At 41.7% G+C, this 27,367-nt stretch overlaps 1 protein-coding gene across 1 annotated transcript in view; it reads right to left on the bottom strand.

Annotated features, from left to right (window-relative positions):
- LOC114364603 (uncharacterized) overlaps window positions 1–27,367 on the bottom strand; it is a 67,246-nt gene that overhangs the window by 19,907 nt on the left and 19,972 nt on the right. Inside the window, exons 20-46 of the mRNA XM_028320814.1 lie at window positions 26,826–26,989; window positions 26,028–26,241; window positions 24,413–24,583; window positions 23,349–23,536; window positions 22,212–22,316; window positions 21,481–21,595; window positions 20,822–20,985; window positions 20,339–20,420; window positions 19,768–19,947; window positions 18,077–18,169; window positions 17,105–17,206; window positions 16,409–16,558; window positions 15,252–15,394; window positions 14,642–14,833; window positions 14,114–14,218; window positions 13,162–13,379; window positions 12,198–12,371; window positions 11,494–11,599; window positions 10,875–10,967; window positions 9,908–10,011; window positions 9,372–9,525; window positions 6,030–6,085; window positions 5,221–5,377; window positions 4,412–4,538; window positions 2,280–2,389; window positions 992–1,153; window positions 543–641 (exon numbers count right to left, since the gene is read on the bottom strand). Of these exons, the coding sequence (XP_028176615.1) occupies window positions 543–641; window positions 992–1,153; window positions 2,280–2,389; window positions 4,412–4,538; window positions 5,221–5,377; window positions 6,030–6,085; window positions 9,372–9,525; window positions 9,908–10,011; window positions 10,875–10,967; window positions 11,494–11,599; window positions 12,198–12,371; window positions 13,162–13,379; window positions 14,114–14,218; window positions 14,642–14,833; window positions 15,252–15,394; window positions 16,409–16,558; window positions 17,105–17,206; window positions 18,077–18,169; window positions 19,768–19,947; window positions 20,339–20,420; window positions 20,822–20,985; window positions 21,481–21,595; window positions 22,212–22,316; window positions 23,349–23,536; window positions 24,413–24,583; window positions 26,028–26,241; window positions 26,826–26,989 (3,728 nt within the window). The remainder of the gene's footprint in view (window positions 1–542; window positions 642–991; window positions 1,154–2,279; window positions 2,390–4,411; window positions 4,539–5,220; window positions 5,378–6,029; window positions 6,086–9,371; window positions 9,526–9,907; window positions 10,012–10,874; window positions 10,968–11,493; window positions 11,600–12,197; window positions 12,372–13,161; window positions 13,380–14,113; window positions 14,219–14,641; window positions 14,834–15,251; window positions 15,395–16,408; window positions 16,559–17,104; window positions 17,207–18,076; window positions 18,170–19,767; window positions 19,948–20,338; window positions 20,421–20,821; window positions 20,986–21,480; window positions 21,596–22,211; window positions 22,317–23,348; window positions 23,537–24,412; window positions 24,584–26,027; window positions 26,242–26,825; window positions 26,990–27,367) is intronic.

The following is a 27,367-nucleotide window of genomic DNA, read 5'->3' as shown; positions in this document are numbered from 1 at the left end:
CTTACTTTGGAAAGAAAGAAAGAAAGAAAGAAACATTTATTGCCATGGACATCACAAAAGACAAAAGAGGTAAAATAGAAAAAAAAAGCAAATGAGACAGAGGTGACATAAAACATACAATGAATGAGCAGGTAAACTAAGCAGTGCCACCCTGTCGCAGTGATGCCCATCGCAATGGGACCCCACTCAGCATATGCCGTGGCCCCCGGTGAGGGAGGCCACAACGCTGGTTTTCAGTGTGCCCCATGCCGAGTGAGAGTCACGGACACTAAGTTTGATAATGGTCAAAAATCTGTAAAACTCCATACGAAAAGCACCTGTTATTGTGAATCATCATCATCATCATCTCAGCCATAGGACGTCCACTGCTGAACATAGGCCTCCCCAATGCTTTCCATGTTGCCCGGTTGGTAGCGGCCTGCGTCCAGCGCCTTCCTGCTACCTTTATGATGTCGTCGGTCCACCTTCTGGGTGGACGTCCCACGCTGCGTTTTCCGTTTCCAGCCTAAATGACCTAATGTTGTGTGGACATCTTTAGGTACCTGTGTCAACAAGTCCATATCGACGACTCCTTGTTGCCGCGCCTTGAATACCACCACACGGCACACGCAGTTGCCTGGGGTATAGAATTTGCGCAGGATCTGGGAAACGGAAAACACATTTTTAGGGTCACGTAAAGCCTAATGAAGTTGATAGAATATTCAAGTTAGGACTAAAACTCGCGGTACAGAGGGCTTAGTGTGAGTTTACACCAAACGTAGTCACTTGAGCGAGCACGTCAAAAAAAAATACGAAGATTTTAGTTCTTAAAATTTCCGCTAGGGGCGCTGGACAATCCGTCATTCATTTAATGTCACTTATACGCAGTCGACATCGAATGCGTTTGACGTTAACTTACCTACACTATGCCCCCTGATGTTGATAAGCGCTTCATGGTCCTTCGAGCCGGATATGAACCAGAACTTTTAGACTTATGGGAATGATTTATTACCTGTTGTATGGACAGTATCTTGGACGAAGGCTTGTAATGCAAGTAGCTGTCCTGGTAGAGCTGGTCCCCGCTCTCCAGAATCTGGTCGAGGGTAGACGAGCACCAGCGGCAGACGTCCTCCACGCGAGACATCGCCACCGCCATCACAGCGCATGGTAGCGCCTGGAAAAGTTCAAATTGTAAGTAAATGCGGATGAAAAATGTTCTCGGAGGATGAAAAGTGGCCCTGGAAGATGAAAACCAGCCGTGGGGAATTGCCTTGGAGCACAAAAGTGACTGTAGGATTCAATATGCGTTTTTATGATTGAAAAGTGACCTTGGAGGATGAAAATGGCCTATAAATGAGGAAATTATTCATATTCATATTCATTTATTCACTTCGCAATGATACATAAGTTCCAACAAAAAGGGTAGTAGGTCTCAACAAAAAGGGTAGTAGGTCTCAACAAAAAGGGTAGTAGGTAGGTAGGTAGGTAGTTCCTTAGGTATGAAATACATCCTTGGGGAAATGATAACTGGGATTGGAGAGTGAAAAATTGATTTGGAGAACGGAAAATAGCCTTGGGGGATGAAAAATTACTTTGGAGGATGAAAAATAGCTTTAATTTTCTTTATAAATAAAAAAAACTGATAAGGTGATTGAAGGAAGGTGAAGTGGAGATGATCGTAGTGTAATCTTTTTGATGATCTAAATAAATTATTCTTCACTAGCGGCCGCCCGCGACTTCGTACGCGTGAACCTCGTTTAATTACTAATGATGTTGATAGATGGCGTTTCACGGCATGAATAATTTATTTATGAACGTCTAAATTTTTTGTTCAGCGCTGTACATTTTAACCAATGACGATAGATGGCGCTTTTTCCCAACGTTTTATTTATTTATTGAAATTTAGTTTGTCACAATATATCGTCATAAATTATAGCCTATTATGTTAATCTGGGTTATCCTACTAATATTATAAATGCGAAAGTTTGGATGTCATGATGATGTTTGGATGTCTGGATGTCTGGATGTCTGGATGTTTGTTACTCTTTCACGCAAAAACTACTGAACGGATTTTGTTGAAACTTTACAGTATTACTGTTTATAACCCAGATTAACATATAGGCTATAATTTATGACGATCTGTGACATACTAAATTTCACGCGGGTGAAACCGCGGGCAAAAGCTAGTAAACAATAATACTGTAAGGTTTCAACAAAATTCGTTCAGTAGTTTTTGCGTGTGAGTAACAAACATCCAGACATCCAAACTTTCGCCTTTGTAATATTAGTATAGGATTTACCTGGTTCCCACGGGACGCGTACGGGAACTTTCGGCAGGCCATCGAGTGTTGAGCAGACAGGAACTGAGTACCGTCGTTGAGCACCAGCCAGCCGCTCGTGTTGCGTTGCCCTGGACCAAAGACAACATAGATTTCTATGCATTCGGAGGCCTTTCGGAAGACAATAGTGTCTGAGTTTCTTGCGCTGCTTCTTCTCAGCACTGGCCCATTTATTGTCCTGAAGCAGTGTATGGTTAATACTGGGACGTGTAAAAGTGCTTTTTTAAAGCCTAAATGAAATAAATGAGTTTTACTGAGTTTTTACCTTTTTTCCCACTGGGCATGATGCACCCTTCTACTCTAATTTTTTTTTAACATAGCTCCGTCTCGTGTAATTGCTAAGAACTTCAATAATTTTACAACTAGGCTTTTTTTAGAGGGAAAGGACTCCCTTACAAAACACAATATTAGACATGAGCTTAAAAAACAATGCGAATATTCGTAGACAAATTTGGTATTGAACAAACCTGTATCTTTGGATGTGGATGCCATGTTTATGAGAATTATAATCAAATTGCTAAAATTACATTTTTCAATTTAGGCTAAAATTTTTCATAGAACATTAAAAAAGTCATAGATGACGTTCGTCAAACATTTAAAAGTAAAATTCTGGATATTAAAAGTTAAATTAAAAGAGGCTTCATAGAATTTCGAAATAAGTGCTTTATTTCGAAATTCTGACAATAACAGCAATTTCTGTCAAGCAAAAAACAATATCGAACTGTAGAATCTTTTAACCAAGCACAAAATAATAGCAAAGTGCCGAATCTTTTAAATCAAGCTCAGAATCTTTCAACCAAGTGCAGAAACATCAACCAAGCAGCGCTATACCTTTCAGCCAAGTGTTGCATCTTTTAACCAAGCTCAGAATCTTTTCGCCAAGTGCAGAATCTTTCAACCTAGCGCAGTATCTTTTAGCCAAGTGCTCAATCTTTCAGCCAAACGAAAAATCTTTTAGCCAAGATCCGAACTTTCAAACCAAGCAGCGTTATACCTTTCAGCCAAGTATACATAGAATCTTTTACCCAAGTACAGAATCTTTTGGCCAAGCTCAGAATCTTTTCGCCAAGTACGTAATCTTTTCGCCAAGTACGTAATCTTTTAGCCAATTATTACTAAATTAGTCTATTAGGCCTCAGCCTCGAACTTAGCGGGCAGCGGGGCGGGAGCGGCGGCGGCGCTGGAGCGGGGCGGGCAACGCAGACCCGTTCTCGAAACAAGCGGGCAGCTCGCGCGGCGCTTTAGCGGCGAAGTGTTGTGTTCGGGGTTGTGTTGTCGAGATATTTGTTTTTATTCGCAAACGAAATGTCTGAACAACGGCGACAATTTTATTTCGATTCAAATTTATTCCTAACGCTCGATTTATTGTGGGCAAAAGAAGGAGTGCGCTGCCCGCTCGTTGCCCGCTCCCGCGCCGCTGTTTTCAAGAACCGGTCTATTTGATTTTACGCATAAGATCCTGCCGCTCCCGCGCCGCAGCCGCCGCCGCCGCCGCCCCGCTGCCCGCTAAGATCGAGGCTGAGGCCTTAAACATACCTTTGAGCTTATTCTGCTCTTTATCCAGTTTCTCAGCTGCGCGCTGTGCGTCGAGACAGGTCGCGCTGCCGGGCGGATGCTTGCGGTCACGTAACGCGTTCAGACGCGCGCCGCTTTATTCGAATCTTATAACTTAAGCCTTTCAGCCAAGTGCAGAACTTTTCAACCAAGCTCAGAATCTTTCAGCCAAGCGCAACATCTTTTAGTCAAATTCTGAACCTTTCATACAATCTTTTAGCCAAGTCAAGAATCTTTCAGCCAAGTGCATAATCTTTTAGCTAAGCTCAGAATCTTTTCGCCAAGTGCAGAATCTTTTAACCTAGCGCAGTATCTTTTAGCCAAGTGCTCAATCTTTCAGCCAAACGAAAAATCTTTTAGCTAAGATCCGAACTTTCAAACCAAGCAGCGTTATACCTTTCAGCCAAGTATACATAGAATCTTTTACCCAAGTACAGAATCTTTTGGCCAAGCTCAGAATCTTTTCGCCAAGTACGTAATCTTTTCGCCAAGTACGTAATCTTTTAGCCAATTATTACTAAATAGTCTATTAAACATACCTTTGAGCTTATTCTGCTCTTTATCCAGTTTCTCAGCTGCGCGCTGTGCGTCGAGACAGGTCGCGCTGCCGGGCGGATGCTTGCGGTCGCGTTCGGACGCGCGCCGCTTGCTGCCGTCTATGCCCACCTGTGGGAACGATGGGCTTTGTAGTAGCAGAGAAATTATGACGATAATTGAGGCTATCAGCGCAAAACTGATGTAACCCACAGTTTTTTTAGTACGGTTTTTTAGTGTAAAATACATTCGTTACAATGTAATCTTTCAATGCAAAAGTGACGTAAGCCACCCTAAAAAACTGTGGGTTACACCACTTTTGCGCTGATAGCCTCAATTATTACTGACAGATTGCAAATTTTTGATAAGGGATTCGTAAAATTATTACAAACGTTGCGCGTGATAATCGCAAGACAGGGCGGTTGCGAGACGGGCAGTTAAGTCACTGGTACAAAATGGTCGCCCGCCAATCGATCGTAGAGCGCGTGGGCGAAATCCGCAAAGGCTGCGATTGGTTACATTCATTTTTACATAAGTATATCTACATTCTACAGAAACTGCAGGCCCGCAACCACCGCGAGCGGGTGAAAATCGCGCCGTGAGTTCTTAACCTTAGCATCTTCATAAGGCTTATAGTGAGCTGTAAATAATAGTACGGGATTATTCCCACCTCTCGTTCCCACCGCTGCAACTCCTGTGTGTCCAGGATCTACAGCTTGACCGCCAATAACCCAATCAGTGAAGGTTAACTTTGTCCCGGGGGAAAGTTAGACTGTCATTGGACCCGCAACGAATAGTAGTTACTAAACCATACCTTGCTCGTAGCGGGCACCAGTTTGACTCCCGGCGGTGCTCGCACCAGCGGCGGGTCTACTCCTCCCAACTTCTTGATGGGCTGGACGACCACCGACATGGCGTATAGCTGGAATTCGTGCTTGGGACGCTCTGTTACTGGCACGTTTTGGAGGTAGCTGGAACAAGGTTATAGATTAAGAACTGTAGGTATCATCATTTCATCAGCCATAGGACGTCCACTGCTAAACATAGGCCTCCCCCAATGATTTTTACATTAGCCTGTTCATACGGGACTATTTCTACTTCTCGTTCCCACCGCTGCATCTCCTGTGTAGCCAGGATCTAGCTTGACCGTGAATAAAAACCCAACCAGTTACTTATTGGAAAAAAAACAGGAGTTCGAAGCTAAGGTTCGTCTTCCATCCAATGCAAAGAGGACGACAGGTGACAAAACAAAAAGTTAAAGTCATCATCATCGTTTCAGCCACAGGACGTCTACTGCTGAACATCCAATGATTTAACAATTGATCGGTTAATAGTGGCATGAATCCAGCGCCTTCCTGCTACCTTTGTGAGGTCATCTGTCCACAGAACTGACGGCCAATGGAGCAGCAAGGTTCTGGAGTACCCGTACTGGCGAGTACAGCGTAGGATGTTCAACCACAAGGTGGACCCACGACCTCATAAAGGTACCTAGCAGGGAGGCGTTGGACGCAGGCCGCTACAAAATCAATCTGGCAATCATTGGGGGAGGCCTATGTTCAGCAGTGGACGTCCTGTGGCTGAAATGATGATGATATATTTAGAATATCTTGTTGAAGAACTTACGCGAAAGCCATCAATTTCGGCGAAGTGAAAGTCAACACGCAAGCGGCTCCATCATCCTAAAAAAGTGAAAACAATCTTGAGTGAGTGAGCCATTAAGGCCGGGTAACAGAGAAAATGGCGAAAATGAGGTATTCATTTTTCATTTTTGAGGTACTAAACAGTAAAATAAAAGGCTAAGATTTTTTTTGGGCATAGTTGAGGATATTTTCTAGGGCTATTAACGGATGGAAACACGATTTGATGAAGTTGACTCGATAGAATAAATTCCCAAAGTTACCTCTATTCGTTTTCTAATCNCACTATTACTGTGTAGCAAATTAAGTAAGCGCGAGTATTCACGTAATATTAAGTAATTATGTGCTCTTACTGCTAACATAGTATGTGAAGAAACCTACAATCTGCTCTTTACTGCGTTTATGATAACATGTATCTTCCGTTCTAAGATAAGATAGAAAAAAACGGGTCTTTGATTCTTATAGATCGCGATGTCAGGATTCAGAATATTCAAAACAATCATAAATGCAGTAAGTGGTACTTACTGCGTTTATAAATTGTGCGGCAGAACAATAATACTGTAAAGTTTCAACAAAATCCGTTCAGTAGTTTTTGCGTGAAAGAGTAACAAACATCCAGACATCATGACATCCAGACATCCAAACTTTCGCTTTTATAATATTAGTAGGATATTTCACAATCCAAACTAATATTTACTATTTAGCATTTACTTACAGTAAATATTAGTTTGGATCGTGAAATATTTAAAATAAAAAAATAATAAAACAAAATAGGGTTTCAAATTACCTATATATAATCTAATATTATAAAGAGGTAAAGTTTGTGTGTTTGTATATTTGTTAAATTGTAAGGGGTAATCTCGGGATCTACTGAACTGATTTTAAAAAATCTTTCATCAATAGAAAGCCACATTATATCTGAGTGTAATAGGTTATATAAAAACCAAAAAATTCCACGCGGGCGAAGCGGCGGGCGGAAAGCTAGTTTATTTATAATTATGTAAGAGCATAATTATTAAAGTCGAAGTCAAACATTCTTTATTTGTGTGGACCTATATTAACGAGAGATTACAAGAGATTACAAGGCGTCAAATATTTCAAGAAAAAAATTAAAAACTATTATAAAGCTAAATTTTGCTCTCATGGAGCCTTTACCTACTCTGACAAATTAAGACTTAGAGAAGAAACTAATAATAAAACTATTTAACTGTCCTGCAATGAAAAGCTTGATCGGGTACAACACCTCAAGTTATTTCAGAACTTGATTTCATTAAAAGACTCCGAATATCAAATCGCTTAGGTATCTAAAGTCAAACGATTCTGAAATGTCAAGTGGACTAATGAATAACCCATTAAGATAGTAGCGCCCTCCTGTCAATGACATACCTGGAACGATAGAGTTTTGAACAACTAATAAAAATGCTTTGTCCTAAATGACTGACGGATATCGTAGAGACCTGAAAGTTGGAAGGTGTGTTCTTTTTATGACGTAGGCATCTCATAAGAAAAGATTTTCCGAAATGGGGTCATGAAATGAAGGGGGTGAAAAAAGGGGGCAAAGTTTGTATGGGACAAAGTGATTCCTTGGTTCAATCTACTTGAAATTTAGTTTAACAATACCTTAATATAATTCATGAAAGACGTGTGGAACGGGTAGAAAGTAATTTTGGCAGTCATTTTCTTCGAAGTTGATATCAATACTACTTAGTGCCTTTGATTTAATTACTTTTTATTTTTACAAGTGTTTGAAAACTCCATTTCAGATTGTGTTCAATGTCAAGTGAAATCTCAAATTGAAATGTCTCAATCTCAATGAGGAGACTCTGTATTTATTCCTAGAATTCCCCAAACACCGTCAAATTACCCTTTCGAATTCAAGACAGTGCAGTTTCCCATCAGTCTGCTTCGTAATGACTATAAACAAAGCTCAAAGTCAAACTCTAGGGACCTCTGCTTAAACTCCCATGAGTGCACAGAGGTACGCAGGTAACCGCGTGTGATGCTTATAGCAATTTTCGATAGGTACAGAACCCCGTACATACGTCATACATATTATAGAAAGAAAACACCCAGACCAATACAAACAAATATGTTTCTGCAATTTTAGTATGATATTTTTATTTATTAATAAACAAAGAGACTGAACAAAATTGATGCGTACCTATACTGATTAATGTTATTAACCACATGCAAAGCTTCGTGAATTGCAACAACTATAATTAAATTTATTATCCAAGCTCTAAATAATCGCTACTAAGAGTAACTTATCATAAAAAAAAATTCCAATCGCTCAAGCTCCCAAGGGCCTACCGATAGGTCGGGTGACGTAATCTTGAAATTCTTTAAGCCGGCGCAGAACTTCCAGAAGGTCGGGCGACGCCACGGCCACTTTGAACCGTGTTTACTTCTGCAGTTATATTTTATATTTATTCGATTCTAGAATATATTCCCAAAAAGTCTGAAAGGTGTTTTAATTTGTATCACTTGGATATGATTTCTATTAGAAAGTGTTGTGAGTGTAACGCTTGAAGGCAAGGAAGTCAACCTAACCTAACCAACTGCGTATTTCTATACTGTGTAGCTGGAAATTGTGGCGGGAGCTCTTTGACGCGCTGTTTTCGGCGAAGAATTGCGCGCGCAGATTTTGACAGCGCGAAATACCTACTTTAGAAGAAATACCAAGCCTTAAGTGGGCGAGTGATTAAGTGAGTTGAGTAATTTAGTAAGTGAGTGAGTAAGAGGTGAGTGATTGAGTGAGTAAGTTGAGTGAGTGATTGAGTCAGTTTGTGAGTAAGTGATCCAGTGCTCGCTCACTCGGTTTAAGTTAGTAAATGAATGATTGACGCCCGTTTCCCATATTCAATCCTTGTCCAAATCATGATTACAACTGTCAAATTGAATTCAGTTTTTGAAATATTAAAAATATTCGATGCATTTACACTTTAATATTGTTTAAGGCCCGGTTTTTTGATTCATAGTTAAAATAACAAATTGTTATATTTTGCTACTAATGGTTAAATATTAACAAAATGTTAACTAATAGTTAAAAAATGTACTAAAAGTCAAGCTAACCGTTGTTCGAAAAACATTTTTTTCTGATATTTAACCACTTGTCATTTGACATCTGTCAAATTTGACCATTGGTTATTTTAACTACGAATCAAAAAACCGGGCCTTATAAATAGTCTTATAAACAGTATGAAAATGTAAAACCATCGAAAACCGCAGATATTTTGACTAAAAACATATTGAAATTTGACAATTGACAGACAGATTTGGATTGGGATTGAATATAGAAATCCAGCATAAATGGGTAAGTGAGTGATACCTGAGCATCGATCCTTAGACCCGTAGGGCCGCAAGCGTGTGGCTCCATCATGTAATACGCGGGCGAGCCGGCCACTCGCCATACGGCCACCGCGTGCGGCACTGACCATAAGATACCGTGGGTATGCGCCTCGAAGAACCGCTCTAGCGCACATCTGATGTGATAGAGAAGTAAATAAATACTGTAACAGTGGAGACGATGATGATGATGATAATGAAATAGAAAGCATGAAAATACATAGAGAAAAACAAACGGACTCAACATTGCAGAATGACGATGATGATGACCATAATGTTGACGTTGATCATGACAATGACGTTGACGATGGCCATAATGATGACCATGATGATGACCATAATGTTAACAGACGTTGACGTTATCGTTAAAGATGAAGATAACGTTGACCATGATGATGACCATAAGGTTGAAATTAACGTTGATTTTTATGGGGAAGTTGACGTTGACGATGGTGACGACTATAAAGTCGACGAAGTTGATGTTAACGATGAAGACGATGATGATGATGGTATCACTACCTCACGGTCAAAGCAGTAGGCTCCTTCTGCTCCAACTTGCCCGAGAACACCTGCTCCAAGTCGTATCGAACGTAGTTCACGCCGAGAACGAAGCGTTTTAGCACCTGAAATTATTTTACACAATAGTTTATCATCTCAATTTGTATGAGGAATCGGCCGATACTATAGTTCCAAAATATTGAACTGTCCTATCGATGACATTGACAGCGGGGCGCCACCGTCAATACCGAATCGCTGGTTCCGATTTTTGCCATGTTGGAAACCATATAGTTGAACGATGCTAGCGCCCCCCTGTCATTGAGTTTGGCGGGACAGTTCAGCGTGGGTCATCTATAAATCGGTGTAATGTGGTCACTGTCATAATTATAATTAAGTATGTTCATATACTCATTAACGGCACGACCTAGCCATCGGCTGACATTCAGCTTGTAAATAACTTTAAAAAATGCTGAAGGAGGAAGAATATTCTACTTAAGGCGGGAATCGAACCCACAACCCTTCGCTTGCCGGACGAATGCTCTTCCATCTGAGCTACTTAGACACTGGATGAACCCGTCGAAATTTTCAAGTGTAATACGCTTCATTTCGGTTTTTATTTCAACGTGTTTATATCTAGCGGCCGCCCGCGACTTTGTACGCGTGGATTGTGGCGTGGACCTCGTTTAATTACTAATGATGTTGATAGATCGTTTAACGGCTTCCCCGCATGAATATTTACTAACGTCAAAATTTTTTGGCTGTAGATTTTAACCAATGACGATAGATGGCGCTTTTTACCCACATCTTATTTATTTATTGAAATTTAGTTTGTCACATATCGTCATAAATTATAGCCTGTATGTTAATCTGGGTTATAAACAATAATACTGTAAAGTTTCAACAAAATCCGTTCAGTAGTTTTTGCGTGAATGATATTGAAATATAATCTAAAAGTAATGCTCATATTAATAGAGAAACAAAATCAAACCTGAAGCGGTAGTAAAACGTCTTCTCCAGGACGGAACTCGTAACCAAGCGAGCCGAGCGAAGCGGAGAACAACTGACAAGCCACTGCCATCACCTGGAGGGTTTTAAAAGGGGATACCTTCAATTATCTGTAACTTACTATTTGAATTAATTTGCAAATCTATTGACTCAGTAGCGGCGTAACCGGGTGCCAAGCATCAGGGGGTGACGTCCACGCCACTGTATTGACTGTTGCGTTGTAATGAAAGAACAAGAATAGAAAAACAAGAAAGTCGCCTATGGCCGCTGGTGGCAACAATATCAAATACAAAGTTAAGATTCGAATTATTCAAAACGCGCTGTGCATAGAATCACAACGCCTAAAAACCCATAAGCGCAAGAAAACTGAGGTACTTACTTCAAATTAAACCATTGCCTCAGATTATCCATAGGTATACGCTCTAATAGTTGTCGTAGTCTAACACTAGTGGAAACGTAGCTAAAATAACATCGTGAAAACATACTAAGTAAGATGATATTGGATGACAATGATTTTGCCACACTAAGTACTTTAGACGAAGCGCCTGAATGACGACTATTCATCCAGGCGTTATGTGAGTGCGTTAAAACAATCCCATCACCTCGTCGACGGTGTTTCTGGTCCACAGGTGCGGCCGACGCACGTGCGACATGCACGCGGCCACGATCGCGCCGCACGACGACTGCAGTAGCGCGTCACGGGTGAACCTGGTAATAGATAATACAAGAAATTGGAACAGCGTCAAATAGTTTGTGACACCAAGTGGTCAAAACGTTGACAATAAATCCAATAAAAGGTGGGTAACAAAGATGTGTTGTGAACCTTTTTACTACTTTGGGTCATTAACATTTTACACTGACTGCACCTTAACTAAAAATTGTGTAATGTAACTTTTGTCTCTAAAATTGTGTACCTACACATTATGGTTTTTGATGAAAGGGTTGGAAGGGAAGGGGTATCATCTATCATTCTTCATTTACATCATTTAATTAACCCAAGACCCATTCCACTTGGCCCCATTTATAATTCGTCTCACTTGAAACTTGAAAATGGCACAAATCAAGTCGGCCTCGACGTGTATTGCCAACATCAAAATAAGAAGAAGAATTTCTGTGGTTTATTTATTTAGTTACATCAACTTTAGTTTAGTCTTAACTATCTGATGTGAGATCGCCTGTGTGGCCAATATCCGATTTGAAAAATAAATAGTTCTCAGTGAGTAAGTCACTCATTAATATTGGTATTTGCATCCCCCAATTCGAAAAATTCTACATCCTACATTGATCAACATCATCATAGTCTTACTTGACAAGATCAGGAGGGCGTGTCCCTCTCAGTATGGTCCTCCCTCGCGCCGTCTCCACGTAAGCAGTGAGGACCTTCCACTCATATCCTTCATCAGGGACGGCTCCTTGAGGAGTCACCGCGCCGGGAAGTTTGGATATCTCCCAGAACACCTTGACTGCTGTTATGCCGTACCTGAATGACGATAGCAGAGAAGTTCCATTGTATTCTATTTTAATAATTTTTCCCTAAGTTACCTAAGTGATGTAAATAAAGACCAGTTACAAATTGGTGCTAGCGTAGGTAAAAACGACAGCGAATTAAGCTGTTATTGGCTCAGTTTCTTGTGCTGCTTCTCTTCAGCAGTAACTCAAATCATTGTCCTTAATGGGTGGATTCGACCAAATAAGAATAAATCGTCAGTTATTCGACATTTTGTCATTTTTTCCATACTAAAACTGTCAATGTGCCACTTATACCGGAGTTATTCTCGGATAAAAGTTTGGTCGAATCGGGCCTAAGCAGTGGTAGAGCAAAAATTAATCGAGAATATTGAGACGTGTAACAGGGCTCTTTGAAAGCCAAATTCAATGATAAAACATTCGTTTTATGGTTAAATCTTTTTATAAGTCATTTATAAGCCATTAAGCACATTAGGGGAATACCTACATAGAAGGATACCTATCTACAAGAAGAACACTCGAGAAAACCTATAATAATAATAATGTTTACGACCACCGTAACGTTTCTCTTAGTGGAGTGTTTACTTTAAAAGTTAAATAACAAAATTCGCACGAATAAGCGGTCTATCGAATTGATAGTAGAAAAAGATAACCAATAGTAGCTGGTAGGGTAAAAAGATTATGAGACATGTAGAGGCTCCTTAAGAGCAAAATGTCGATTTGTAAGAACTATTTAGTCTAAACAAATAAAGAAATTTTGACTTTGACTTTGACTAATAGACAAAGAAGAAGAATCTACTTACTTGTTAGAGCCAGCTCTGCCCAGTCCCTCCACATTAGCTTTAAACGTTTCAGCCAACTCTTCAACAGTTGAAAACAGAACTATGGCCGCCGCGCCACCGGGGGACGTCCGTCCATTGGGCCCCACAGAGTGCGGGTCCCATAAGCAGAAGGACTTGTCGTCCGCCGCCTTCCAGACCCCAACGCAGTAGTCTTTGGCGCAGAGGACTCCGTGTTTGTACTAGAGAGAAGGAATAAAAAAAAGAATCATCATCATTATCAGCTAATGGACGTCCACTGCTGCACAAGCAACCGGTCCTTCGCTGACGGTATCTAGGTGATATAGTGTTTTTACTGGAGGAAAGAAGGAAGAGTATACAGGGTGTTATGTAAATGGGTATATAATAAATTTTATAAAATCCGATTTGTATGAAAATTAAAATAATACAAATGAAGATATCCATTTTCTGACTTCACCATACCATTTATATGCCCATGTTAACATGGGCTAGTGTCGGCTGATATACCCATTAACCAAACACCCTGTATACGCGATAAGGCACTTGTCCCACCGTTGATGATAAATGAGTCAGGGGAGCTAAGAAATTTGTTAGAGTCGGTGATAGAAGCGAGTGTGTTCGATAGTTTTGTCACTGGAGTATACTCGTATCGTAAGACTGGTGAAAATGGTGAGATTTTTACCTTTTTAGTCAGTGGTGGAACAAGTAAGTAACTATCTAGAAAGAGGCTGATCCCACCCTCCTATGCTCTTCCCTTCGCTAAATTTATGTATAACATGATGCTTTTGGATTAAAATCCAGTGGAAAACGTTACATTTTTTTCACATAAACAAATACAAAGCTAGGTACTGGTAAATGTTTATCAATACATTCATGCCAAAGAGCTTGACATACCTACATAACAATCTCACTATTTACCAAGCAAACCCAAAAAGAAACATGTAAATGTACTAACGGTTTCAAAAAACTTATTCAAACCACGCCTCAGGTTCAAAACGCCACCAGTCTCGCCTGCCTTGATGTCACCCATCACCGCGTTAGATTCTATCTCTGTCTTTACCTGAAATAATAATATTATACTTTATTATTTATTGTATTTAATAAATAGCCTCTGGTGGTCTTCTGGGAACACTATCTGTCTTAGACCCAGAGGTCCCTGGTTCGATTTCCTAAGGAAGCAAAATTTTTTGATCGGTTTGGTTGATGTTAGGGCTTGCTAGCTACCTTACCTAAGTCTGTCGACATACCAACTATGTTAACTGAATAAAGAATTTTATCAAAATTCCAGAAACCAGAACTACTGACTCATCAACTAGATTTCAAAGATTTATATCCACTTACATTGAACATCGTGTAGTTATTTAATTTATTGCGTTAGTATTTAGAGCCCAGAGACCAAAATACCAAATCTAGATGACAAAGTAGATGATTTCCTTATCATCTAGAACTTCTAAACCCCCAAAAAGTTCACAAATCAACTCACGTTAAAACTAGTGACGTGGAACTGGTTTTCCACTTCATAAGGCTGCAATCTTGGCGGTATAGAGGCTTTAGACAGCGACATCGTGTACAATCGGTCGCCATACTTCAGGATCGCGTCAATCAGTTCTGGCTTCCAGTAGATGTACGGCTCGATGTGGTCGACCGCTATGCCCATTATTGAATTCGCTGCGTCCTGTAAAAATCGTAGAAAAACACTTATAATTCACTGTCAAATTATTTTTTTCTGCTTTTGGCCCAAAGGTTAACTGGCAGAGAAGGCCCACTGGCATTAAGTTCGCCTTATGTACCAATTTTATGATAATAAAGACTAAATAGTTAAATGAATTAAATAAAATGGTGGTATCAATTTAGATAGAAACCGGGGGGTATGACGTATTCTATTATGTATCTATGAATACTTCATTGTTGCAACGATATCATCCATGTATATGCTTATAAAATAACACAATCAAAAATTTATTTACAGGATAATTTTAAATAAATTACTGAGCACCGGTAATTTTATCCCAAAATGCATCGTTTTCAGTCTTTATTCTAAAAAAATACATTAAAATTAGCCTGAAAAGACGTTATTAGAATTAAATACGAACCTGGTTATTTCTATTGGGCATATCCATAAAGTAGCTCTCGTTCTGAGCCACGTTGCCTCGTAGAGACGCCGTGGCGCGTCCCAGGCGAGTGAAGTACTTGCCTATAGCTTCGTCTTCGAGAGGATCTACTAGGACTTCGGCTTCTGTTGAGGTTTTAGGAGATAAATCAGTAGATAAATCACTAATTTAGTGAGAGTTGTTTATATGGCTGGATATGTCAAAAATATCACTCGAGGGATCGAATCCGAACGACTGGGAAGGTTAACATTAATTTTTACAGCTTTGAGAATCAATCAGGGGGCGTATAGTTCCAAAATACTGAACTGTCCTATCCATGACATTGACAGTGGGGTGCCACCGTCAATACCGGATCGCTGGTTCCGATTTTTACCATGTTGGAAAACCTTAGAGTTGAACGATGGTAGCGCCCCCCTGTCATTGAGTTTGGTGGGACAGTTCAGCGTGGGTCATCTATAGTGTGAGTTTACTTCAAACACATTCGATGTCGACTGTGACATTAAATGTATGACGGATTGTACAGGACCCCTAGCAGAAAGTTTCAAGAACTAAAATCTTCATATATTTTTTTAGTGTGCTTGCTAATGACGACGTTTGATGTAAACTCACACTAAGCCCTCAGATTTTAAACAAAATTAGAAAATGGTAATTAAAATGAATATCGTCAAAATCTTTCAGGTCTTTTCGTTCAGGTTGTTATTGGTAACTTTAGTAACCGTGGTAACCTTTTAATGAACTGTCGTATCGTAATGCGATTAAGTTTAGCTATCATAATTAAAAGGCAATATTCACATAACGCGCCAAAACTATTGACAATACTGTGTAGTTTTTTAATGCATTATTATTATTCACTGCTAAAGCCAGGTCCGTGAGTACGTAGAATCCCGTCCAATGACCCCAAGCTACCCATCCCTATCGCTCGCGCTTAATTATGTTGCTGTCGCGCTCGCACACTCACTGCGGGCGCCCGTCGCACAGTCGCGACAGCAACATAATTACGCGCGAGCGATAAGGATGGGTAGCTTGGGGTCATTGGACGGGATTCTACGTGCTCACGGACCAGGCTTTAGAATAAAGTTTTCTTCTGTGTTTAATAAAGTTTTCTTCTGTGTTTAACAAAGTTTTCACAAGATTCTTACCCTCTTCGTCACCGGCGCCTTCATCCCCCTCCCCCTTAGCGGGGGGAGTTCGCTTCTCCTTCATGACAGATGTCAGCTCGTTGATCACCTTCACTGGGTAGAGCTTGTACGGGGCAAGGCACTGCTTCTTGTCTAGACCGCCTTGGAGAGCTGAGAGAGAAAAAGTAGAATAAGATTTTAATCTTTCGCGTTCCATTTCAACTAGTTAAAATAGTATGACACGGGTCTTAACGAGACGTTTATTAATGAGTTACATTATGTACTCACGGCTTGACGTTTCGGCTACTATGCTGCAGCCGTGGTCACGAGCAGACTGACAGTCAGACAGATTTTAGAGAAAGTAGAAGTTAGAAATGTTTTTAAACCCTTTAACTTAGAGACTACTCGCATTACGGGGACACCACGGTGAAATTGCCACGACATGCTTAGGCAAAGCAACCCTGGGGATGTGATGGACAGGCAAGATCGTACGAGCAAATTGGTGACACATTTCTGCATGCTTGGATGCCTTAGTAGGCATGCCTCAGAAATGCCGAAATGTGTCACAAATTCGCTCGTTGGTATGCGGAATAAATCAATCAATAGCTAAAGTGTACACTTAAGCTCATACATGGATATGTAGACCAGATTTAACGCTTAAACTCCTTCTGTAACATATTCTATCTTCCCCAAGAAAAGCTAATAAAGTGAACTTACTGAGTTTGTCAATGAACTCCGCAGGGCTTGCAAACACCATTAGCGCAGGACAGGATTCTGGCGGGACGAATTCTGGCTCAGGTTCTGGTTTCTCTTCACCCTCTGAAAAAAAAACGTTAGCAGCATGACTTCGAATAAAAACACAACCAGTGAAAGACAATTTTGGTCCCGGGGAAAGTAAACTGTCATTGGATCCGCAACAAAATTAATCAGAAGAACATAGGAGGAGTTTGAAGTTAAGGTTCAACTTCCCTCCAGTGCAAAGCTGATGACAGGAGACAAAACAAAAGTATGAGTAACGTTTAAGAAGAAATATGCACCACGGACATTAACCTTTTCAGCGCCACGTCAAATACAAAAGCCATCATTATGATGCCACGCTTGATAGATGATAATCAATATACTAATCATTGTATTCATTATTAGTTAGTTTACATAATACTCAATTAGACTATTACCGACATCATTTTTAAGGCGGATTAATCCGTCCAATGTGTGTTACCAGTGATAACTTATGGCTCGGAAACGTGGCCTCTCACTATAGGCCTTATACAGAAGCTCAAAGTTGCACAGCGTGCTATGGAGAGGGCTATGCTTGGTGTTTCTTTGCGAGATCGAATCAGAAATGAGGAGATCCGTAAACGAACCAAAGTCGCTGACATAGCCCGACGGATTAGCAAGCTGAAGTGGCAATGGGCAGGGCACATAGTACGCAGAACTGACGGCCGATGGGGCAGAAAGGTTCTGGAATGGAGGCCGCGTACCGGAAAACGCAGCGTGGGACGTCCACCTACAAGGTGGACCGACGACATCGTGAAGGTAGCAGGGAAGCGCTGGACGCAGACCGCTGCCAATCGATCAACATGGAAAGCATTGGGGGAGGCCTATGTTCAGCAGTGGACGTCCTATGGCTGAAATGATGATGATATTGATGATGATGATGATCTAGGACTAAAACAGAGCAGTACAGACCAGCGCCAGCTTCTTCCCCGCCTTCTTCCTCGCCGCCGCCGCCTCCTTCACCAGCCATCTCATCCTTGATGCGCTGGAGACGGATCTCGTCACCTGAAAGAAGAAAATACATTTATACAAGTTTTTGTGAAGAATATTGTGTTGCACAAATTACAGTACTAAGAGGGCTTAGTATGACTTACAAAACATCAAACGTCGTCACTAGTGAGCGCGTTAAAAAAATCAATGAAGATTTTAGTTCATGAAAGTTTCCGCTAGGGGCGCTGTACAATCCGTCATACATTTAATGTCATTTTTTTACGCAGTCGCTAGTTTGAAGACGTTTGATGTAAACTCAGACTAAGCCCCCTGGTGCCATTGTCTAACAATAATATCTTTAGTACTGAAAAATATTACAATTTAACTGCATTTTAAAGTGCAATATCCAGTTTGCCCTTGGACTTAGGCCTCTACCAAAGACCTCCCTCCATGCATCAATTTCTAGCGATTTGTGGCCGTAACGGTCACAGAAATCAACATCCCTCTACCTGTATTCCTTTTTCCTGTCCGGGGATGGTATAGTAAAGAAGAGAAATAAGTAACTGGCAGTTTTTAGAGGAAAAAAAATATCGTGCTTTGTGAAGCTCCCTGGATAGAATGGATTCGTTCCACCTCTCTCCAAAATTTGCAACTGTATTTTACTGAATTTGGAAACCGCCTATGCTTGTTTAGAATCTCCAGCTGTTATGTAAGTTACCCAAAATTACAAAGTATTTGACAAAATACATACCAACCGAATTGACAACCTCTTCCTCCTTGAAGTCGGTTAAAATAAAGACAAAATGGTCCTGCTGTATCACTGTTATCACGCTCCCATCCTTTGGCCTGTCTAACTTTATTCCTTTTCCTTCCCGGGGATACCATTTCGCAACAGTTCTTGTCATTGTCTAAAATGACGATCAAACCCTCACCCTTCTTAATCCTCTGTGACGTCAGCATGCCCTTGACCAGGGTGGGGGCAGGGTCGAAGGCCACCACCTTCCCGCCGACCGCCATCCAGACTCCCATCTGGTGGTAGTCCCCGACCAGTAGACACGTAGCGAGGCTTGCTCTGGTACACTTGCGCGAAAGACATAGCGCGAAAGACATTAGCGCGAAAGACATTAGCGCGAAAGAAACTAGCGCGAAAGACATGAGCGCGAAAGACACTAGCGCGAAAGACATTAGCGCGAAGACACTAGCGCGAAAAGACACTAGCGCGAAAGACATTAGCGCGAAGACACTAGCGCGAAAAGACACTAGCGCGAAAGACATTAGCGCGAAGACACTAGCGCGAAAAGACACTAGCGCGAAAGACATTAGCGCGAAAGACATTAGCGCGAAGACACTAGCGCGAAAAGACACTAGCGCGAAAGACATTAGCGCGAAGACACTAGCGCGAAAAGACACTAGCGCGAAAGACATTAGCGCGAAGACACTAGCGCGAAAAGACACTAGCGCGAAAGACATTTGCGCGTTAGGACACTTGCGCGAAAAGACGTGGGCGCGAACGGACGTTTGCGCGAAAAGACATGACCGCGAAAGACGTTTGCGCGAAAATGGTTTTCGCCATTGTCATAATGTCAATGTCCCTTATTAGCTCGGTACAAAAAATGTCTAGCTGTAAGTTGTAAAAACCCAAAAATTTTAAAAAGAAATGACGAACTCCTCACCCTTCTTAATCCTCTGTGACGTCAGCATGCCCTTGACCAGTGTGGGGGCAGGGTCGAAGGCCACCACCTTCCCGCCGACCGCCATCCAGACTCCCATCTGGTGGTAGTCCCCGACTAGTAGCGACACGTGACTTGGCTTGCTCTGGTCATACCACATCTTGAAAAGCGCGTCTTTTATCTCTGCAAGAAGAAATTTGTTGTGTACAAATATATTTGAAAAAGACGAAAAAGCGACGGAAAACTATCGCTAGATTACACCAATTTTGTAGTGCTTGCTCAACTGAACGCGTAATGGATTCTTCGTTTCCTTAACGCATTATCGTGGCAGATTTCAGAAGATTCTACAACACAAATGCGTTGCGATACGAAGTGTTTAAAGTGATCAGAACGCGACATAATGAACTGTTTTCTCATTCAAGGAATTTAATCGGTTTTTGAGCGTAACATACAAAACAAAGTAGGGTAAGTTAGGTCCAATAACTCAAGAACCGTACGCTTCTTACAGATCTTTAGAAACCGTTTGCTATATCTTTGATATGATTGAACACCTTATTTAAGTCACAAAACTTACGCTTCATAGGTTCTTCCTTTTCTTCTTCTTCCAATTCCTCTCCAGTTTCATCTTTCTCAGCAGTTTCTTCTTCAGCACCCTCCTTTAAATTTATATAGTTTTAGTTCATCATCATCATCATCTCAGCCATAGGACGTCCACTGCTGAACATAGGCCTCCCCCAATGCTTTCCATGTTGATCGGTTCGTAGCGGCCTGCGTCCAGCGCTTTCCTGCTACCATTATGATGTCGTCGGTCCACCTTGTGGGTGGACGTTTCACGCTGCGTTTTCCGGTACGCGGCCTCCACTCCAGAACCTTGCTGCCCCATCGGCCGTCAGTTCCGCGTACTATGTGCCCTGCCCATTGCCACTTCAGCTTGCTAATCCGTCGGGCTATGTCAGCGACTTTAGTTCTTTTACGGATCTCCTCATTTCTGTAGTAGTTTTAGTTAGATAAGTTTAATTATAGGACCTGTGAGGATGAGACTGAGTCCAGGACTTACCCCAGCCGGTTCGTCGGGCAACCTCAATGGCAGTTTGATGGGTTCCCCCAGCTCTATGGAGAAGGTGTTGGCTCCCATTTCAAACTTCTCCGTTAAGTCTTCAGGTAGGATCTCCTTGCGGCCGGTCTTCTTCTTGTGCTGGAGGTAGTAGTCCGCTCCAGCGTCTGTTGTTTTGGAGGAAGATTAGTAATTCATGTACAGATGGCCGCGCATCAAACTATACGAGGTATCCCAGAATGGGTGAATCAAACTTCTATGGGAGGTAGGTCACCCAGTACATTTGATGCAAAAAGCCACGGTGCGCGTTCTTCCGTTCATTCTATTTGTATTTCTGTGAATCCTTTACGTCAGAGAGAAACAATAGTAAAACAATAGGGCCTAAGCTATATGAAAGTAACACGAATGATGGAACGAGTTAAACAAAAATATGTTGGTAGGTACATGGCCTACCTGGTCGGCAGTTATTAAGGAAAGGGCCAGGTAGTAAGAAAATCAGATGTTCATCGTACGAAGTAATCGATTTCTACTTTATAGCGTTTCCTGAGGGACAGAACTAAGGTGGAACTCTTGTTTTCGCCTCTACAGTTTCTGTATGTCCAGGATCTACAGCATTGAATTGTCCTTGGCTGAAACAAAGCTGTATAGATGACCATCCTCACCCAAGAAGTTGTACATGTGGTCCTGATGCATATGAGGCGGCGGCACCGATTCGGCGGCAGCCGCGAACGCCGCAGCCGCCGGCAACGCGATCGTACGGCCTGCCATGTCGTCTTCCTGTGAAGAAACAAGTTGCATTGAGTGATAAAAGTCCATTTCCACCATTTTCATGAGAGGTAACTTTATGGGCGTGATCCGACGATATGTACGTAAAACAAAACGTCTTGGTGGAGCGATGTTGTACCTACAAAACAAGCGAGAAACAAGAGAGGGAAACAAGGGAGGTGTGTGCTATGATTCGAGCGATGGAGCATGGTTTATCAATTCACAGTCATGATCAAAGCACGTCTCATCTTTTAAGCACATCCCTGGTTGAAACACCCACGCGTTTCAAAGCTTCGCTATACATGGTCGCTCCACCCATCTTCGTAGCCCATCTCTAATGGAAACACAACCTACAGTAGGTGCGTGAGCTCATGTCCATCCTGAGGAATGCGGTAGTGCTGTTACCTAACTAATTATGGTAATGTCGATATCGATAATTATTACCAATTAAGTAGGTCAACCTTATCTACTTATTCCATATTTTTTGCAACTTATAAGTAAGTATAAGTAAATAAGTAAGCAAGTAAGGCCCCGATGGACATGAACTCGAGCGCCTACTGTATATGCTTGAATATACGGTTAAAAACCAATTCTTAGGCCTATTGAGGATTCAAAGATCAAGACTTACCCCGATCCCAACTTTCTCCGCAGCCTTCCCGATGGCGGTGTTCTCACCGCGTGGCCCCATCATGATGGCGGCTGTACCCTTGCTGATCCACTCGAAGGCTTTGCTCTGGAAAAGAAGCAGTGTTGAGATAAAAGACATCATCAAGTATTGGTAAGTATAGGCAGCGTCAAAAATAGTTTGTGACACCCAAAGTGGCCAAAAAGCTGACAACACAAGCTTATTCCAAGTGTAACAAAGACGTGTTGCGAACTTTGGGTGTCACGAACTTGCGAAATATCTTGGGATCATGTAAACAAATTAATTACAACAATATTACTATGATGGTACCTGAAGGCCTTATCCACATTAGGCACATTAGGCACATTAGGCGGGAAGTAACTGGATGCGGACCGCAGGACCCATCGTTGTGGAAATCTTTGGGGGAAACCTTTGTTCAGCAGTGGACGTCCTGTGGCTGTAATGATGATGATGATGATGACGATGATGATGATGATGATGTTCCACTTACCTCAAGTTTCGTCTCAGGCGCCCCCAACTTAGCATTCAGCTTGCTAGCCGTAATACACACAGGCGAGATGTTGAAGCTATCATCAGCTCCAGGAGCCAGGTTGGCCAGTATCACGTTAGCAAGGTCTTTCAAGGGACACCTATACCGAAAACATTGAATAGGGTTCTACTTACCTGATAAACTTCGAACTCATCCTCTGTTCTTCTGATTAATTTCGTTGCAGGTCCAATGACAGTTTTAACTTTCCCCCGGGACAAACTTGACCTTCTTGGGTTTTATTGGCGGTCAAGCTATAGATCCTGGCTACACAGGAGTGTAGCGGTGGGAACGAGAGGTGGGAATAGTCCCGTAATAACCTGATAAAGGTAGCAGGAAGGCGCTGGATGCAGGCCGCTACCAACCGTGCGATGTGGAAGTCATTGGGGGAGGCTTCCTATGCTCAGCAGTGGACATCCTGTGGCTGAAATGATGATGATGATGATGATGAAGAGGCGCCTATACCGAAAACGTAGAATAGGTGTTCTACTTACCTGATAAAGGTAGCAGAAACACCCTTGAGGCTGGCGCTATGTTCAGCAGTGGACGTCCTGTGGCTGTAATGATGATGATGATGATGATGTTCCACTTACCTCAAGTTTCGTCTCCGGTGCCCCCAACTCAGCGTTCAGTTTGCTAGCCGTTATACACACAGGCGAGATGTTAAAGCTGTCATCAGCTCCGGGCGCCAGGTTGCCTAGTATCACGTTGGCGAGCTCGTCTACACCGCCCTTGATGCGGACTAGGCAAGCGGCAGCGCGTGGCTCGTCTGAAGGGGCGCCTGTATCGAAAACATGGAATATACAGGGTGGAATTTTGTAATGCCACCTGGAGGGAAAGTACCCTTAATACTGTAGATAGAAAATTTTACTCAAAGAAAACATTCCTTTATTTTTGAAAAGAAAGAGAACTGCATTCAACGATTTTTGATTTTTTTCGAAAATTTACCACCATACCATACAATTTTCTGTAAATAATTACAATAATTTAAGATTTCATGGTTTTCCTTTCATTTGATTTATCAAGTTTGCTTGAGAGATTTCATCCTTATACTTAACCCTAACGATCGATTCAATAAAAATACAGGGTGTAATTTTTTACATATTTTAGTCGGTTCGATTCCCGGGTGTAGCAAGCAATTTTTTGGAAATCTTTGAATGCAGTTCTATTTCTTTTGAAAAATAAAGGAATGTTTTCTTTGAGTAAAATTTTCTATCTACAGTATTAAGAGTACTTTTCCTTCAGGTGGCATTACAAAATTCCACCCTGTATAAGTAGCTGATGTCATGATGATAATAGAATAAAGCTTCATGCAGATCGCCATCGCCGATGCGATCATAGGCCAATGACAGGTCGCGCGACCCATGACAGTCCTCGCCATGGCAATCTGCACGCCGTTGGTGTGGTTGAAGCATAAGGCACAAGAAATCAAGAGTAGAACAAATTAAAAAGATATGGGGAACAGGCATGCTTCAGCGCGAGGCTTGTCTGAAAGGCCGCCTATATCGAAAAAATATAATAGTTGTGTTACAGTCAAGACTCTCGGTCAAAACCACTTTTGACTGATTTTTCCAGTCAAAAGTGGTTTTAAAGGGCGTTAAACAAAACTGCTTTTAGCTGCAAAAAATCAGGCATGGTCATGGTCATGGCCACTGACCATTATCATCGCAGCCGTGCGGGTCGAAGAAGTACAAGTGCTGGTCGCTGCTCCAAATCGCTGTGGAGCCTCCACGAGCGGTCACCACGGCGTGGGTGTACTCCTTGAAAAGATGCTTGAGGGAATCCTTGAGGGAGAGCACTCCTGAACCCGGCTCTGGGTTCAGTTGACCTGCGAAGAAGAAGCAATCATTCCAGGACTTCTTCAACCTAGGAAACCTAGATGACACATTTTTTTATCAATATTCAATTTTCTTTAAATCCATAGTTTTTCGCAAGTATCTTTTTCGTGTACATTCAAGTACATTTGTCACCAACCCCTACTCTTCCCGCGGGTGTCGTAAGAGGCAACTTAGGGACTACACATCAAACAGAGAACGGGCAGCAGCGCTCTCTGACAAACATAAATCTTATAAACTGCGATCTCCAACCCGCCTGCCAAGCGTGGGGATTATGGCAAAACCCTCTACTATAGTGGAGGAGGCTCATAGTCCAGCAGTGGACTGTAAAGGGCTGTTGATGATGATGATCTTTTTCGTGAGTTAGGTTTTCGTGAGTTAGGTTTTCGTGAGTTAGGTTTTCGTGAGTTAGGTTTTCGTGAGTTAGGTTTTCGTGAGTTAGGTTTTCGTGAGTTAGGTTTTCGTGAGTTAGGTTTTCGTGAGTTAGGTTTTCGTGAGTTAGGTTTTCGTGAGTTAGGTTTTCGATAGTTAGGTTTTCGTTAGTTAGGTTTTCGTGAGTTAGGTTTTCGTGAGTTAGGTTTGCGTGAGTTAGGTTTTCGTAAGTTAGGGTTTTCGAATAGTTACGTTTTCAAAAAGTTCAGTTTTTGTGGAGTAAGGTTTTTGAAAAGTTATATTAGGAGAAAAGTTTTGTCAATTACGTTTCCGAATGGTTTAGTTTACAAAGTGTAAGGTTACAAGGTGTTGTTTGAATCTTGAATCGGCTAGTTTCACCTGTTCACCGTTGGGATATCGTGTTATAAAATAAAAGACTCGAAACTATCAACTCACCATTCAAAGCGCTGTCCATGACCTCAGTCTCGATACAATCATACTCCGATATCTTGAACCTGTTCAGCACATCCGCAGCGGCCAGGGTGCCCGATGGAGCCTGCTCCTCTTTCTCACCAGCCTCAGTTAGGTTTTTTAGATGAACCAGGTTTCCATATCATTACAAATGTTGGAAGAGATAGGTTTTAGAAGCAAGGTGTTTTAAGGGCTTTCGATGAGACAGGTGATCGAAGATATAATTATGTTTTCGAAGAGACAGGGTTTTAGAATTAAGTTTTATTTTCAAAATTCGGCTTTCAGTTTACTTTTTAGGTTTAGGTTTTCACAATGGTTTATCAACATTTAGGTTTCAGTTTGGTTTTTAGATTTAGGTTTTTAGATGTTTTCAAAAAGAAGTCAGATTTTGATTAGTAGATAAAGGTTTTCTGGTTCGAGAGATAGGTTTTTAAAGTTACATTTCATAAAGTTTTGTCAGGTTAGGTTTTGTTTTCACGAACGTTTTCGCAAATTAGAAAACAAAATTCGGAAGTCTTTTTCTTCTCTTTCAAGTTTAAATACTGCTGATAGAATAAGAAGAAGGTTTAAATATGGATTTGACCAACAACTTACCGTTCAAAGCGCTGTCCATGACCTCAGTCTCGATACAATCATACTCCGATATCTTGAACCTGTTCAGCACATCCGCAGCGGCCAGGGTGCCCGAAGGTGCTTGTTCCTCTTCTTCGCCAGCCTCCTCTTCGGTCTTCGGCGGTTCCAAGCTGATGCCCATGCGTTCGAGGTGCTCCATGGTGTTTTGGTAGAGGATGTCGCCTCGGATCAGGGTCTGTGATGAAGTTTTAGAAAATTTTAATATTATAGGTCAAGCGCTTAACTTATTCAATGTCTGAGGTATGGGAATGGCACCGGAGTATGTTTTTGAGACGTTAAACGTCAGCAAGATTTCAGATTTGTATGATTTGTATGTTCTGTCACGTTTTACTAATATTATGTCTATGTCACCCCTCTCGTGCCGCTCCCATACCTCAGGCACGTTAGACGTAAGATTTCCCATTTAATTTTTTATCCAGAACAATCCACGTATTTGACCGCAATTACACCTGATGATAAGTGAGATGCAGTTATTTTTGTTATCAAATAATACTTAGAGACGATGATGACTATGATGATGACAATAACGACGATGATGATGATGACGGTGGTGGTGGTGGTAGTGATGAAGATCACTATGATGGTCATGATGATGATGATGTTTTAAAAAACAGACTATCTTAATATCTTCCCACAAAGCTGGTGGCTACATAATTTTCACCGTTATAGCTAGAACATGACTGAAATCATGCATGATGGTGATGATATAATCGAGGAAGATGATGATGATGATGATAATAGGGAACATGGTGATCAAACCTCATCAATATCATCAGCGGTCCACGCGGCCGGCTCCACGATATGCGCCATGGCTATAGCAGCGATGGACGCCGGCGTGGCCTGCCTGTTGCGGTGTTCTTCAGGGAACCTCTCGTCGCCTTCGTGGAAGTGGCCACGGACCACCCAGCGGTTAGGGGCTACGGCTGTGGGAAGAATTAGGAGTAAGCAACTAAGCATAGGCGCAGACAATCGATTTTTAGTTGGCCAATAGTTGGATCGGGCTGTCATCAGTAATTAGTATGAATTGGACACGTATGAAAGTGCGCAATTCTCGTCTCGGTCAATTCTTCATACAAATTAGAATCGGGCCCAACTATCGGCCAAATAAAAGTCGGTGGTCTGCGCCTAGGCTAAATGACCATTTGGGTGGGTGGTTTAGGGGATGGTCCTACCATCCCCACTCTACCCATGGGTTCGTAAGAGGCGACTAAGGGACAAATACCATATATTTTACGATCCTCAGGTTTTCCAAAGGTTTTCGAGGAAGCCTTCTTTAATTTGTAAGGACTCACGTGGGGAGG

This window comes from Ostrinia furnacalis, unplaced genomic scaffold (assembly GCF_004193835.3).
Source record: "Ostrinia furnacalis isolate ACB-3 unplaced genomic scaffold, ASM419383v2 OfSCF7454, whole genome shotgun sequence".
Taxonomy (NCBI): Eukaryota; Metazoa; Arthropoda; class Insecta; order Lepidoptera; family Crambidae; genus Ostrinia; species Ostrinia furnacalis.
The sequence above is the reverse complement of the archived record's forward strand: the minus strand, read 5'-3'. Positions and strand labels throughout refer to the sequence as shown.